The sequence below is a fragment of the Typopeltis vanoorti genome, chromosome 20 (assembly GCF_054136105.1).
Source record: "Typopeltis vanoorti isolate ZY-2024b chromosome 20, IOZ_Tvanoo_1.0, whole genome shotgun sequence".
In the NCBI taxonomy this organism is placed as follows: Eukaryota; Metazoa; Arthropoda; class Arachnida; order Uropygi; family Thelyphonidae; genus Typopeltis; species Typopeltis vanoorti.
The window spans coordinates 68,335,388-68,351,925 of NC_143568.1; the positions used below are offsets into that span (position 1 = coordinate 68,335,388).

Sequence of the window (16,538 nt, forward strand, 5' to 3'; positions counted from 1 at the left end):
TATAAGTAAAAATCTCATATAATCGTTCTTATATAAAATAATCTCATATAAATGCCATTTCTTTTGTCCTCTAAAAATCTCATATAATTGTTCTTTACTTATTAGTTTTTTTTTTTATAGTATTATATATTGAATGAAAATTCATTTAATGAAATTTCATATAAGAATGTTTTTGTGATAAGTTAATCTAAAAGTATATATTAAGATATTAAAATTTTATTACATCATGCTCATATTATATGCCCTAAACTGCACCAACTACAGCAAGACGTTTTGAACATCAAACCAAGTATGCATCTCATTGGCTTCTTAGAGCGGACCATACAACATATTTTTGACTCCTATCTGAGCTCAAATAACAAGGAAATATAGAGTCCCTATCTCATTCATTCTGGCATCTTGGAAGCATTCTTAAAGTATAATCCAGTGGCTACATTTATTTCATTCAGCAAACTATCAGTAAGATTCCCATTTTCTAAAGATAATCCCCCCCCCTCACTCTTCTTGGCATTACTAAGTTCTTTGTGACTGTCACCTTTCTTACTTCAGACAAATTGGATGTTCACTGGAGTAAAGAATACAAAATCACCAGTCTTTCATCATCAATATGAAATATGAGAAATCTAACAGCTATGGTCTGAAATGTGCTTACTCTGTCATTGTCATTATAAGTTTGTTTAAAGAATGTGCTGAAGCCTTACTCCATCATCTGAACTTGAATCAGAATGACTGCCTCTCCCTATCAAAGATATGGGAGAGCCTTATTCTAATCACACATCTTTAATTAAAGAAAACAACTTAATAATACAATGCTTCGTTAGTTATTTCTTTGTGTTGTTCTATGTATAACATTATGCACCTCCTACTGTTTTAAATTAATCCATTGTCCAAGTTCTACTTTATGTCATTTACCTGATGTAACTGATAACCTGTAATTTTCAAGTTGAAATATAAGGCTTTATAATAAATAAATGTTCACTCTTTTCCTCATGTCATCAGGTTTATTTATGAAACCTTATGGCACAAGTATCTTTAAAACAACTATTATTTATTTGATGCAATAACCCCATTTATTTCAGTTTTACTGTTGTAAAATTTACCTGTTGGATGCATTGTCTGAAAATTTACTTGAAATACATGAAAAGAATTTGCATTTGTTGACTCTTTTTCTTCCCTCCCATAGGACTCATGTATTGCTGTTGACATTATTTAACCTGAAGTTGCAGGGCAATGGAAAATGTGGCTATTTCAAGTGGAAGGAACATATATGCAGATTTGTGGATAATCACTGGAGCACGTTTTTTGGACCATTAAAGTAACTTGTTTTATTAGAATGAAATATTTCCAGATTTTGCCAGTGTTATCTGAAATCATTATTTTAGAATTTTTAAAATATCCTTTTCAGCAAACTATCAGTAAATGATTTATTTACTGATAGTTTGTTTTATTTACTACATGTTTTATTTTGCTACACAGGCTCTGTGTAGCAAACTACACAGTCTCTATTAGCTACACAGGCTCTACACAGAGCCTGTGTAGCTCAGTGGATGTGGCGTTTGTACACCACGGCACTTGGCGGCACGAAGGAAGACTTGGTTTCGAGTCTAGTCGGCAACTAGAGGAAATTTTTCTATGCCTTTTTTCGACCGGTTCCCGAGTTAGTCGATCTTTGGCACGGGCAAGCGGGGTTTTTCCTCCCGGAAACTCGGGTTTTTCGTCCTGTAAACTCAAGAAAATCGACCATAGAACCCACATTATTATAGACATTAAATATATTGTATTAGGGTTAGGGACCACGAGATGGCGGCACATTTGAGCCGTCATTGTGTACCGCTTAATTAGTAATAGCCTTGGGCCATCTATCTCTGATTGGTACCAGTGGAGATTGAACTGCCCACTCAGTCTCCAAAAGTTAGATAAGGCTAAATGGCCTTGCCTACTCCCCGTATACGGGAATAAAAAGGCGTTAGCTGATTTTTTTTTTTTTGATGTTTTATTATTTTTCTAATAACTATTATAGCTTTCCAAGAGCCTCTGTAGATCAGTCAGTAGCATCAGTGCCATTTGGTTGGAAACTATTGCTCTATTTATTTGGAGGCTTGAAGTAACTTGAAATATTTACATGTTGGATTCCTTGAGCAGGGTTTCTGAATTGTCTGAGATGATCACTTTGCCCAAGTGTCCATATATATTTGCTTCCTGTTGTTCCATTTTGCTAAGGTTTTCAGTGGACCAATAGGAGGCGAATATATATGGACGCTTGGGCAAAGCGATCATCTCTCCAATAAGGCCCGGCTAGGTCAACTCGTAAATGCTGGCGAGTGTATTCCCTTAAGCTCTCTGGCAAATTTCATACGAAACTTTTATAGTTTCTGTATTCGGCTTTGAAATAATGTTGGATTTGATATCCACTTGATTTATATATTCTTTTTTACATAAAAGATGTTTTCTTTTCAAATCCATAATTCATGAATATTCAAGAACAAATGATTACTATAACATCATGTCAAAGGAATGAAGTGTTGTGAAATTAGACAAACCTTTCAGGGAGATTTCATAGACCCAGTTGTATAGACAATACAGTTCGAGCACTGGTGAATAAATTTAAAAGAACTGGGTCTGTGCATGATGAGAAGAGAAGCGGATGCACATGAAAGCAGTGAATCAGTCCATTGAAAAGCATTGAAGAAATCAAATATTTATGGACCTTTTTTTTTGCAGAAGTAACAGTCACAAGAACTGTGTATCTTGATATGCCCCAACAGTTTCTTGAACCCTAGCTTTTGATGATAGTATTGAGTTTCAGCAGGATGGAGCACCATGTCATTATGCTCAAATTGTCCAGAAATATCTCAACAGGTGCTTTCCAAATTAGTAGATTAGGTGTGTGTGTGTGGGGGGGGAGGACTAGACCTAGGGTGACACATTCTTCTTGTCATGCACAGACCCAGTTCTTTTTAATCTTATTCATTAGTGCTCTCATCATTTTAGGACCAGATCTATGAAATCTCCTTGAAACGCTATTCTGATTTCATAATACTTTATTTCTTTCATATGTTTATAACAAAAATTTGCTCTTGAATATTCATCATGAATTATGGGTCTGAAAAGAAAATTTTCATTAAACAATTCATGAAAATTATAAAAAAACATCTCTAACACATTACAAATACTTATGTTTTATGTAAAAAGGAATAAATCTACTTGTCATAATGAAATTTATTTGAAAATCACACTGTTTTGCCAAAATATACAGTGACTGTGATATATTAAAATGTAGTTATAATCATAAAGTCCTTCCTTTAAAACATAATCATTATGTTTACAAAATTAACTTTATATTTAGATTTAGTAACTTTGGCAATGCAGAAAAAAAAATTCTCTTCTAGCCTTTCAGATAGCCTTAACATTTACATCATTAGTTCCTATTAACATAGGTACAGCAGAATTTTATTTATTTATTTATTTAGGTGACGTATCTTGGCTCAGGTTTTGCCTTGAAATAAAATATCATTACTGAAAATATTCTAATTTCTCTTACTATGAAATTGCCATGCATTTTATTGTTATACTTTCAGCAGGATTTTTTTTGTTGATATAGTCAGTCATACAGATATCCCATTGAATGGAATGTTCTACTTATTGTGTTCTTCACCCAAATTAATCTTTCAAAAGCCAGCTAATGATATGTGAATTATGAGTTTGTTTCCATTGTAAAAATGATGATCAGAGATATGAGTCCTGAGAAAACTTAGGGGAGTGAACAGATGGCTTCATTAATAGAATTATATTAAAAATACAGATATTAGAAAAGAACTTGAAATTATTAATATTTAAGAATTTGTAAGTATAACTAATGTAAGGTGACAAAGCTGCTTGAAATAGAACGAGAGATTATCAGAGTAGATAAGAAGCAAAAATGGCATCCAAAAACACGTATATAGATAAATTAATGAATAGAAGTATTTTAGAAGATAGTAAAAGTTAGAGAACATATCAGAGACTTGACAAATTATTGAAAAGTTTAGAAAATTATTTTAGAAAAATAGTAATGATATAGCAGTTGTTATAGCTTAATAAATTTTATTATTACAAGACTCCTCCAGGAAGGCTACATATTATTCACACCAAGTTATACCCTCTGTTCAATTCACACTGTCTGCACTCATCACTTCCCAAGGCAAGCCATTCCAGTCATGCACTGCTCTATGAAAGAAAAATCTAGCTATCACTACTTTGTTAACTGCATTCATTCTCAATTTCCATGGATGTCCTCCTGTCTTTTCACATCCTTCATGAAATGAAAAATTCTATCTACTGATATCCTGTTATGACTCTTTGTGATGTTTGTAGATCTCAATCATGTTCCCCCCCCCCCCATACACTTCTCTTTCTTCTGTTTACTAGCATCTGCAGATCACAAATTCTCAATCTCTCATAATTTACATTCCCAAAGAGTCCTGATATCATCTTTAACATTCCTTTGTACACCCTCTTCCACTGTACTTACATCATTTCAAAAATCAGGAAACCAAATTTGTTTACATTAAACTACTTCAAGTCATTCCAAAGCCCTGTAAAGAGGCAAAATGACATCCTTAATCTTACATATCGATGTTTGTTTCAACATTGCAGTTATCCTCTGGTTGTGTTAGCAATCCTTGCTAATAGCCCTTGAACTTCAACTTCTGATCTACTGAAACTCCCAAGATCCCTAGCCCAGTTAGTTTCTTCCAGCTTAATCTTACTAATGTAATATGCCATTGGCTATCTCATTATGCCAAACTGCATAACTTGACATTTACTAACATTGACACACTCTTAAGAAAGACAACAGTGAAATGTTGTCTTTCTTAAGAGTGTGAATTATAGAAAATTATTTACCTTGGGATATATGAGCAGTCCAGGTTTGTCAAATAAAAAAGAGAAATGAAACATACTGCAGTCAGCAAAACTGTGGACTGTTCAAACAATCCTATGGTGCTCTTTGCATAGTATTTGTATGGCATAAAATGTTTAATGAGGGTTGGGAAGACATGAGAAACTATAAAAGAACTAAACCACACTCATCAAACATGTTAAGATATGGAAATTAGTTTGATCTGACAGATGATTAAGTGTGTGAATAATGGCAGAAGAATTAAATTCAGACAGTGAATTTAATTTACAGTGAATTGAATCTAAAATTGTCGTGATGGTCTAAAAAAAAATTTCAAAATTCTGAGAAATAGTGACTTTGAAGTTTTTTTTTATCCTTTTTAATTATCTAATATTTACTTTTATAACATTTTTGTATTTATGTACAAATACATAACTAACATGTATGTCTTCTTCTTTCTCATCTGTCAGATGACAGGTTGAGTCCCCTATCAACAAATCTTTGCTATCTGGCTCTCTCTCTGGCCATACCTGTTATCTCTCTGAAGTTCAATAATTGTGATCTTTCCTTCAAAGACTGAAACCAAATTCTTTTTGGTCTACCTCTTGATCGTCATCTTCAAGTGATTCTATTATACAGCTAATTCTCTTTTTACATGGCTTTTTTTTTACACGATTTCCAAATAACACGGTTTAGAACAGAAGTAGTTCTATTTTTACATGGTTCAAATGGTGCTTATTTTTAAAATTTCTGTTTGAATTCAGTTCTGTTAAAAAGGGTAATTCAATTATAATTATCATTTCCTAGAACGGTACATATGTAATTAAACTTGAATTTTGGGGAACCCCCTCAATGTTTTAAATATCAGGGATTACTCTACATTATAGAATGTAGACAATTGTGGAGACAACAAAAAAAAATCAATTTTTGTAATTACAATTTCTCGAAGTTAAGCCAACAGATAATCTGTTATATTCACTTGCTGTTGGTTCCTATAAGCAGAATGGTGCTATGCTGATTCCGCGAAGTTAAATTGGTCCGTTACGGGAAGCCTGCCTATATAATGTTGCTTGGAAGGAGTTAAGCTTTGCTAAACAATCATTACTTGTTTACAATTCGAAATGTTTACACATCTATTGTTTGGTTTATGAAAGTTTTATTCGTGCAATAGAGTTATATAGGTATGTATTAGATTTCGAAGTTTTGTATGCGTAATATCAAATTAGTAAAATAAATTATTGATTATTTTCTGATATTTTTGTAACATTATCCTATTAATCATGATGTCAGATAATTCAGTTAGATAGAAGAAGAAAGAAAAGCTATTTCTTTAGAAACTAAGATCCAAATTTTAGATCATTTAGCAGCTGGAGAAGGTTCAGCATCCTTAGGGAAATATTTTGGATTTAACGAAGCTACTGTGAGAATGATTGAGAAAAATGAAGAGGCCATTAGAAAATCTGTTCTTTATTGAACAAAATTAGATGCCAAGTTGTCATCATATACGAGAGACATTATAAAAGTGAAGATGGAAAAAGCCCTTATGATGTGGATAGAAGATGCTTACAAAAAGGAATACCTTTAGACAGAAATGTCATCAAACATAAAGCATTATGGTTGTACAAACAGAAAAGGAACCAACAACATCAAACAATTGTGATTTTTCTGCAAAGCACAGGTTGGTTTACCAAATTTCTCAAAAGATGCACATATCATAATGTAAAAGTAAAAGGAGAAGCTGCATCTGCAGATGAGCCGGCAGTTAGGGAATTTCTTTCAAATTCATCATCATCATCATTATCAAATTCCTCACATGTACCCTCAAGGGATGTACAGGATATGATAGTACTACATGAAAAATTTATCATTACCAACTTCGTATCTACAATTTTTTCCTCCAAATCAATCTGTTACCTGTCAAAACTCCAGCATTATCAGATCCTATATTACTATCTTCTGAGGCACTTTTTACCGTATCAGTTCACCTATATCTTGATCTTCCTCTGGGTCTTTTTCTTGCCAACCTGGCAAAGAACACTTGTTTTTATTATTATTATTATTATGTAACACCTCCAGGGAGTCCAAAGACTCATTGAGGGAAGGAACTACTCTACAACTCTTCACCAACTACAACTAACTGGAACTACATCATGCCATCTACCACTAGTATTTCAACAGACAAAGTCAAACATCCATGCCCATGGCGGCATTCGAACCTGCAGTCTTTTGGCTGGAGAGCGGATACCCTAACCACACGGCCAACCAGGCCGGCTAATTTTTGCTAATCTTTCCTCTCCCATTCTGTTTAAGTAACCATACCACCTGAGATTAGCTCTGCTAACAAAACTGTCCAAAATTATTGAACATGGTGGCTACACTCCTGATCAAGTTTGGAAGGCAGATGAGACTGATTTTTGAGGAAGAAAAAAATGCTAAGTAGAACTTATATAGCAAAATCACAAAAAAAGTGTTGGTGGCTTTAAAGCATCTAAGGATCATGTGACTATTATTTTGCAGCAATTCTTCAGGAGATTATATATTAAAACCATTACTCATTAATCAATTACTAAGACTGCAGGCAATGAAAGGTGTGAATAATAAATTACACAATAACCACAGTCTTCTTCTTCTTCTTCTGCAACTTCTCCCACTTAAGTGGGGTCACTGTTGATGATGAGTCTCCTCCACATCCTCCTATCTTGGGCTGTCACCACATCCAAGTTCTTCATCCTCAAGTCCTCTTCTACCAGCTCCCTCCATCTCTTCTTTGGCCGCCCACGCTTCCTCCTTCCTTGCACATCCACCTGTATGACCCTTCTTCCCACATATTCATCCTCCCTCCTCAACACATGACCAAACCATCTCAACCTTGCATCCTGTATCTTCGCTCCTAAGTTCGTAACTTTCACTGTTCCCCATGGTACAGTGAAACACTGTTTAACACGATAACCACAGTAATTAATTTTAATGAAATAAAGGTACAAATATTTCAGTGGGTATCTATCTGGATACTGAATGAACAAGGATCGGCTGGCAATTAGGGATTTAGCCAACCAAATTATATTTTTATTGGCTTAAATGAGTATACAAAATGATGTACAACATGACAAAATTTCATGAAGGCTGGGGCATTGCCCAGTTAAACAAGGTTCCCATTGTTTTCTCCAGGAAACCAGGGCGAACAGTGAAAAGTCAGCGACTGGAACAAATCTGAAAGCATACCCCAACTCAACATCACGAGAGTTAAAGATCGGTACTACAAACATAAGAAGCCTGAATGGCAAAGAAATGGAGTTAGCTGAGGAATTAGGTAAGCACCAGATCGACATAATAGGGGTGACTGAAAAACAAAAAAAGACAAAAACTGGTGAGATCTTTCTGAGCAATAAATAACAAAATGTTATATTCAGGCAATGACAATCAAGGAAAAGAAGGAGTAGCCATAGTATTCAACACTAAATACAAGGCTAATCTTCTTGAATGGCAGGCAGTCTCAAGTAGAGTAATGTGGGCAAATATCAGAATGGGGAAACTGGACAATGAGACTTATTTGTGCCTATGGTCCCACAGAAGGTTCTACTAAGGTAGAAGTGGAGGAATTTTTTGAGGCTCTAGACAAAGCTACTAACATGATGAAAAAGGAAAGGTTGGTCCTTGTTGGTGATCTAAATAGCAGAGTAGGAAGTGATTGTCAGACATACAAAAATATTTTAGGAAAATTTGGAGAAAAGAGCAAAGCTAACAATAATGGCAAATACCTGTTGGATTTCTGTTTAGGACATGGACTGGTTATTACTAACACCATGTTCCAACATACAAATGTGCACAAATTCACATGGAGAGAAGAGGCAAAGAATAAGAAAAGTCTCATTGACTATGTTATTGTTGATAGTGATGTTTTCTCCCTGGTGCAGGACACCAGAGTGTACAGAGGATTTGAAATTGGAAGTGATCACTATTTAGTCTTGAGCAGGATAAAATTGAATTTCATATTGAAAAGAATAACATGTTAGAAAGTTTTAAAGCGAATAGAAGTTGAGCAGCTCTCAGATGTGAACTGTAGACTAAAATACACAAAGATTATTGAAAAAAAAATGAAACAGTTTGAGAACAAGAACCAAACCTTGGAGATTCATTGGCAAACCTTGAAGAAAACCCTGTTTGATTCATCCAGAGAGGCATGTGGTGAAGTTGTCTGCAAGGATAGAAAAATCAGAACTCCATGGTGGACACAGGAAGTTAAAGAGGCAGTGAAGGTAAAGAATAAAGCATATCAAAAGTTCCTGTCAGAGAAGTCAGCTTGTGCTCTTAGAAAATACAGAGATAAATGTAAGAAAGCTAAACACTGTGTAAAACTAGCTAAACATGAGTCATGAGAGGACTTTGGCAAGAACATAGAAAATAAATATCAAGGAGGTGGTAAGATATTTGGAGGTTGCTGAAGACGCGCTTAGAAATGGAGAAAAGTGTGCAATAAAAGGAGTTAGAGATGATAAACATGACATGAAAACGGGAGAAAAAGATATCCTTGAAGTATGGAGTAATTACTTCGAAAAATTGCTAAATGAAACAAGCAGTGATAGCACAGTGGTAAAAAATTTTATTGACTGTATGCCTGTTGAATGTTTTTTACCATTCAACAGGCATACAGCCAGGAATACATATCCATACTTGAAGTAGAAAAAGCCATTAAAGGCTTGGAATGTGGAAAGGCAGCAGGAGTAGATGATATTCAACCAGAAATGCTGAAGTATGGGAGTATAAAATTCTTACAGTGGCTGCACTGCATAGTTCAGAAGGCCTGGACAGAGTGACGAATTCTTGATAATTGGAGTAGAGCTCTAATAGTACCCATATATAAAAAAGGAAAATAAAACTGAATGTGAGAATTATAGAGGTATTTCCGTACTGAGTGTTCCAGGCAAGATTTATGCCAGTATACTTGACAAACGGTTCAGAAGAATTGTGGAAGAAAAGCTTGGTGAAGAACATTGTGCATTCAGGCCAAATAGAGGCTGTCAGGATCAGATCTTCACTTTACGAAAAATAGTTGAGAAAGCATGGGAATATAACAAAGGTACGTATGTAAGTTTTATCGATCTAGAAAAGGCATATCAGAAGGTGCTAAGAGAGAAGCTATTTAATACGCTATAGTTATATGGTGTCAATCTGGCATTATATCAAGCAATACTTAGTCTTTATTTGAGTTGCAAGTCAGCAGTTAGAATTGAAGGAAGTACAGGAAGATGGTTTAATGTTAAATCTGGTGTAAGACAAGGATGTACATTATCCCCTATGTTATTCATTATCTATATGGATCACATTATGAAGGAAAGTGGTATTAAATCTGATATCAAAATTCGAGATGTTAATGTCAGATCTTTCCTTTAGGCAGACAATGTTATACTTCTAAATAAATCTGCTACAATTCTGCAAGATTCTCTGACTAAATTGAATAACTGTTGTAATAGATGTGGTATGAAGGTCAGCAATAAAAAGACAAAGACAATGAAAATAGGTAGAATCGTTGAAAATGTCAACTGTGTTTTGAACGGAGAACCTGTGGAACAAGTAAAATATCAGCTACTTAGGCATGATTTTTAGTGAAGATGATAAATTAAATATGGAAATAGACAACAGAATCAACAAAGCTGGTATGGTAGGAAGTCAATTGAATAAATTCATATGGAATAAGAGCTAAATTAGTCGGAACACTAAATTAGCTGTATACAAGACAGTGTTCAAACCAGTTTTAACTTATGGATTTGGGAGCTGGGTCAGAAGTAAAACACTTGACCAAAGACTAGAGACCGTAGATATGAGAGTCCTGAGAAAGATTAGAGGTGTGAACAGATGGCATCAATAGCAATATCATATTAAAAACGAAGATATTAGGAAAGAACTTGACACTGTCAGCATCCAGGAATGTATCAGCAGAGCTAATCTCAGGTGGTATGGTCACTTAAACAGAATGGCGAGGAAAGATTAGCAAAACAAGTGTTCTATGCCATGTTGGCAGGAAAAAGACCCAGAGGAAGACCAAGATATGGGTGGATTGATACAGTACAAAGTGCCTTTGACGATAGAAATATAAGATCTGATAATGTTGGAGTGTTGACAAGTAACAGACTGATTTGGAGGAAAATTGTAAATAGGAAGTTAGTAATGATGTAAATTTTTCATGTAGTACTATCATATCCTGTACACCCCTTGAGGGTACATATCAGGAATCTTATGATGATGATGATGATAATAATATGTATGAACATTTTTTTTATAGTATAGTTTCAAATTGTTTTGCTGCTAAAAATTATGGGATTTAAACTAAAATAGAGAGGATCCAAATTTTAGTAGTGGTTTCAAACACAAATTTTATGATTCCATCCACAGCAGTTATTTCTAAAATGTTTGATCCTGCATTTGGTCCGATTTAATGCATATTGGAAATTATTATTATTATAATAAAAAATCTCCATGGAGTCAAAGACTCATCATGGGAGATCCATTTACACACACACACAGTTTATCACACACACACAGTTTACACACACATATGGAATGGAACAACAGATGAACTTATCAATTTTAAAGATTATCTTAACAATTTGCACAACACCATAAAATTCACTTTAGAACAAGAAGAAAATAGAAAACTTCCTTTTCTAGATATGCTATTAGAAGTTAATGAAGAAAATAAACTCTCCTTCTCAGTATATAGGAAGCTGACAAACACAGGAAGATTTCTAAATGCAGCCTCACACCACCATCCTTCGCAAAATATAAGCTTAATTAAAACTCTTCGAGACAGAGCATACAATATCTTCAGCACACAAGAAAGATGTAATGAAGAACTAAAATACTTAACACAAATCCTCCAACAGAATGGGTATGAAAAAACCATCAAGAGAATCTTTAAAATGCCTCCAAATAACAACACAATAAAACAGGATTACAAAAATCCAATCTTGCTTCATTATATCAAAATTGTTATAGATAAGCTATAACACAACGTAAAAGTAGGCTTCCTTCCTATGGAAAAAATCTCAAGATTCCTACATCCACCAAAACCACCTCATCATCCTCTTAAAAAAACCAGAGGTCTACAAAATCCATTGCTCTTGCGGGATTTGCTACGTAGGACAGACAGGAAGATCTGGAGAAAAACGCATGGCTGAACACCAAAAAAAAAAGACGTACAATACAAAAGAGAACAAAAAATGGGTCTTGCTTTCCATACCACTTCCACTGGACACAATGTACTCTGGCAAAAAATGACGATGTCATACATAGAAAAAACAGCTACATAAGAAAATTTAAAGAAGCTGCTGATATGCTGAAAAACCCAACCCAATGCAATAAAAATCAAGGTTTAATTCTCCATCAAGTGTGGTCAGTTCTAATAAAAAATCTACCTCAATCTGAGCTCGGACTGTATGAACGTGAACAAGAACACATGACATTGTCCAGTATTGTTCAATGTCAATAACATTTTATATCTGCATTCTGTTATTTGAGTTTATGAATAGCCAGACGGTTATGATTTGTATTTATTAATTTCTCTTGTTTAAAATTTAAGTTGTGCTATTTACCCCTGAAGATGTAAATCCTACGATTTACGAAACTTGTCGGGAACTATTATTTCAGTATATTGTATAACTGAATAATAAAAAATGTGGTGTAATCACCAAAATATGTCTTTTGAAACTAGACATGTTAAGAGTGGTTTATGGTGTGATACCTTGAAAAAGTCTAGTGTATCTGAGTGGCATAAGAGGTTTAAAGAGGGTTGGGAATACATGAGAAACTACAAAAGAACTGAACCACACTCATTGAACATGTTAGGATATGGAAATTAGTTTGATCTGACAGATGATTAAGTGCATGTAATTGCAGAATAATTAAATTCAGACAGAGAAACAATGAGGAATGTTTTGACAAACAATTTGGAAATAAAAATTTCTGCAAAGATGCGTCTATGGATTTTGAGTCAGATCATGCGCAGTGGAGGCTTGATGTTTATTCTGATCATTCTAAAGTTCTTTTTTTTTTTTTTTGATGGGGTTGTTATGATATGCTTTCAGTATTACCCTGAAACAAAATGCCAAAATATGCAATGGAAAAGCATGATCTTCATCAAGACTAAAAAGTTGTGAGAGTCACAATCTCAGTTAAAGGCGATGCTTGTTTGTTTTTTCAATTATAAGGGCATAATTCACTTCAGATCTATTAACCCTTTAACTGCTGATTTTATATTCTACTGACATTGTCCCATGTGCTGAATTAAGTTTGCAAAAAATTTATAAATAAAATCAATTAAAATTCTTACTGAAGTAAGAAGTCTGGACAGCATCATGCATATTCTTGATATACACTTGTTCACTCACAAAAATGACAATAATAGTGTTTTATAAAATTTGCATAATCAAGGGTTTCCACTTGATTATGCAAATTACATGCATTAATTTATGTAGAAATTAATCGAAATATATAAAGAGCACTATTATTTACAACACAGTTATTACTAAGCCTACCAAGTGCCAGGGTATGAAAATCCTAAAAATTTAGCATGGAATGATATTTTTCAAAATAGGGCTGTACACAGAGTCCAACGTCACATTTGATGCACATATACTGGCTCTCATGACGCTTCTTCTGCTCAAGAGTGGTATTGGAACAGACATAACAAACTCGAGCTGCATTCTTCTTCTTCTTCTCAGTAGAAGGTACAAGAAAAGGGAAATGCCTTTCTTTGAGATGCAGTGATTGATCTCCAGGTGATGAATGTCCTTTCAGCTTCCCTGTTCTTGTTCTGGGGATATGGTATTTTTGAATTATTTTGCTGATAAGCATGAGTTGGTAGTCTGCTAAGTTTGTGTTTTTTCCAAATTTTACATTATAGAGACAGTGGGAATTTAGAGTATGGTCATATCCAGAAGGTGGAAAAATAGTTTTTTGTAATAGGTAGAAAAATGTAAAGTTCTTTAGTCGTGAACATGGCGTAGATGGTCTATTATTTGTGGTGAAGGTATGAAACTTGTTTGTTTCATCAGCTGTTGTTGTCATTAGTTCTATGGTAAAAAATTGTTCAAAAATATCTAAAGCTGAAGAATCATCAGTGATATTACCTGTGATTATTCCTGAATGCTATCAAATTCGTGTACATTTGGAGTAAATGCATCATCACGCCACTTGAACAATACATCTTCGGTATGCATTCGCTTACGCACGTTCGTATCAAGACTTTTGTCACTATCTTGCTTGCTTGTAACACTTACATCACCAGGATCTTCTTCATCTGAAGTACGCAATTCACTTAACTTGGACAGTTCTTCTTCTGACTCATTTGTTGTTAACAGTTCATCAATTTGATCATCAGTAAGATAACGCGGATATTTACTGGTAGATGCCATATTGTGACATCCCCGAAATCTCCTCAGTCACATGGTTTATGCATTATGCTGCATATGATTAGTTGCAGCAGTTCAAATTTTTCTCTTTAGATGTCATACAAGGACAGAAACCCAAGTCAAATAAACTTCAGTTGGTTGGCTGGAGGAGGAACCTACCCGCGAAGTTTGAATATCTTACGACGATTCTTTCCATACTAAAAATTGTCTGAATATGGCAGGTGCGCCAACCGTACATATACGGGCTCAGCAAAACAGGCATGTATTTCCGAGCCCATAATAATACGTTCTCGGCAGTTAAAGGGTTAAATGAGGACCAACACTGAACCAACATTATTATTGAGAAATTCTATCAAGGTTATGTGGAGCTATTCTTAAGAGACTTGAACTTTGGCAGAACAGTTGGAACATCTCTCATGCCAGTGTTCCTTTCTATTCTTAAGAGACTTGAACTTTGACAGAACAGTTGGAACATCTCTCATGCCAGTGTTCCTTCACATGATGCAATAACTGTCTAAGAGTCTTGGCTTAATCTCCTGCAATTTGGCTATTCCCATACTGAAGAATGTCTTAAAGGACACAGATTTTTTTAATATTTCCAGCATTCCAGTGTCATGTGATGATAATAATAAAAAAAAAGAAAACATTCTAGAAGATGAATTCTGGTGGAAATGATTTGAACAATCACTGGAAGGTGATAGTAGTCACAAGTCTATAGGTCTATATAATTTTTACATGTGCATTCTGGAAATTTAATTGTCACAAACATACATATACATGTATTTATAAATTGGTCGATTATTCATTTTCTTGCACACACTGTTTATAGCCACTTTATATGAATAAGTTATTGTATATTTATACAATTTTTTATTTTTGTTTTATTTTACATCACTCTAATGAGCCTTGCACTCTGTTGCCAAATGGCTGTTTTTACTGTTTTCCCATGGGTTCCTAATAGTGTCATGTGACTGGCTGGAGAATGGTGGAAAGAAAGTACATTTTTTCTGTTGTTATTCTTGCTTATTATAGCTGTTCATTCTTTCTGTGTGTGTGTGTGCGTGTGCGTGCACGCTAATAAAATGTTTTTTTTTTTTTTTATTAAAGCTTTGTTTTGCCTTTATGTAATTTATGGTACTAAGTTAATCACATGTGTAAAAAAAAAAAAAAAGAAGGGACAGAAACCAGCTCTAGGGACAACCACTTCAGGCTTACAATAAGCACGGTAATGATGTTTCACCAGGCAGTGAATTCATCTGAAGATGAGTTAGCTGGTCTCATACAAAGGTGACATGGTCTTGCTCCTGGAAATTTTCCAGAGGACATCCAGAATACTGCAAAAATTAGAATGGCATTCACAGAGTCCAAATGGAATTTTAGAGAGCACATTTGGGAAGTGTTAGAATTTTGCATTAGAGTGAAGCTAGTATATTCATCTTCACTATGGAAACTGACCACCATTTTGATAAAGAATATTTGTGTCTATTTAAAGTTTACTGTAATGTTTATATAGGAAATTTTTCTATAAACATGGCTGCACATAGACTACAAGCATATCAAAGATTTTGAAAATAAGCCTTGTGAAATTAAACTTGAATATTTCACAAGTAATTAACTTGAGGTAAAAGGAGGTGGCAGTATGTATTATGTGGTTTGTTGGTATAGTGCACTTAGGCTTGCTTCTGAAGCATAGATCATAAGATAGATTAAGAATTATATGTCATCATCATCAATCATCATCAAATTCCTGCCATGTATCCTCAAAGGGTGTACAGGATATGATAGTACTACATGAAAAATTTACATCATTACTAACTTCCTATCTACAATTTTCCTCCAAATCAGTCTGTTACTTGTCAAGACGCCAACATTACCAGTTCTTATATTTCTATCGTCTAAGGCACTTTGTACCGTATCAATCCACTATATTTTGGTCTTCCTCTGGGTCGTTTGCCTGCCAGCTTGGCAGAGAACACTTGTTTTGCTAATCTTTCCTCGCCTATTCTGTTTAAGTGACCATACCACCTGAGATTAGCTCTGCTAACACATTCCTGGATGCTGACAATGTCAAGTTCTTTCCTAATATTCTCGTTTTTAATATGATATTGCCATTGATGACATCTGTTCATGCCACTAATCTTTCTCGGAACTCTCATATCTGCGGTCTCTAGTTTTTGATCAAGTGTTTTACTTCTGACCCAGCTCCCAAATCCATAAGTTAAAACTGGTTTGAACACTGTCTTGTATACAGC

At 34.5% G+C, this 16,538-nt stretch overlaps 1 protein-coding gene across 3 annotated transcripts in view; it reads left to right on the forward strand.

Annotated features, from left to right (window-relative positions):
- Atac2 (Ada2a-containing complex component 2) overlaps positions 1-16,538 on the forward strand; it is a 215,939-nt gene that overhangs the window by 33,521 nt on the left and 165,880 nt on the right. For all 3 annotated transcript variants that reach the window (XM_090410264.1, XM_090410261.1, XM_090410263.1), the window contains exon 3: positions 1,184-1,315. In XM_090410264.1, coding sequence (XP_090266390.1) covers positions 1,184-1,315 — 132 coding nt within the window. The remainder of the gene's footprint in view (positions 1-1,183; positions 1,316-16,538) is intronic.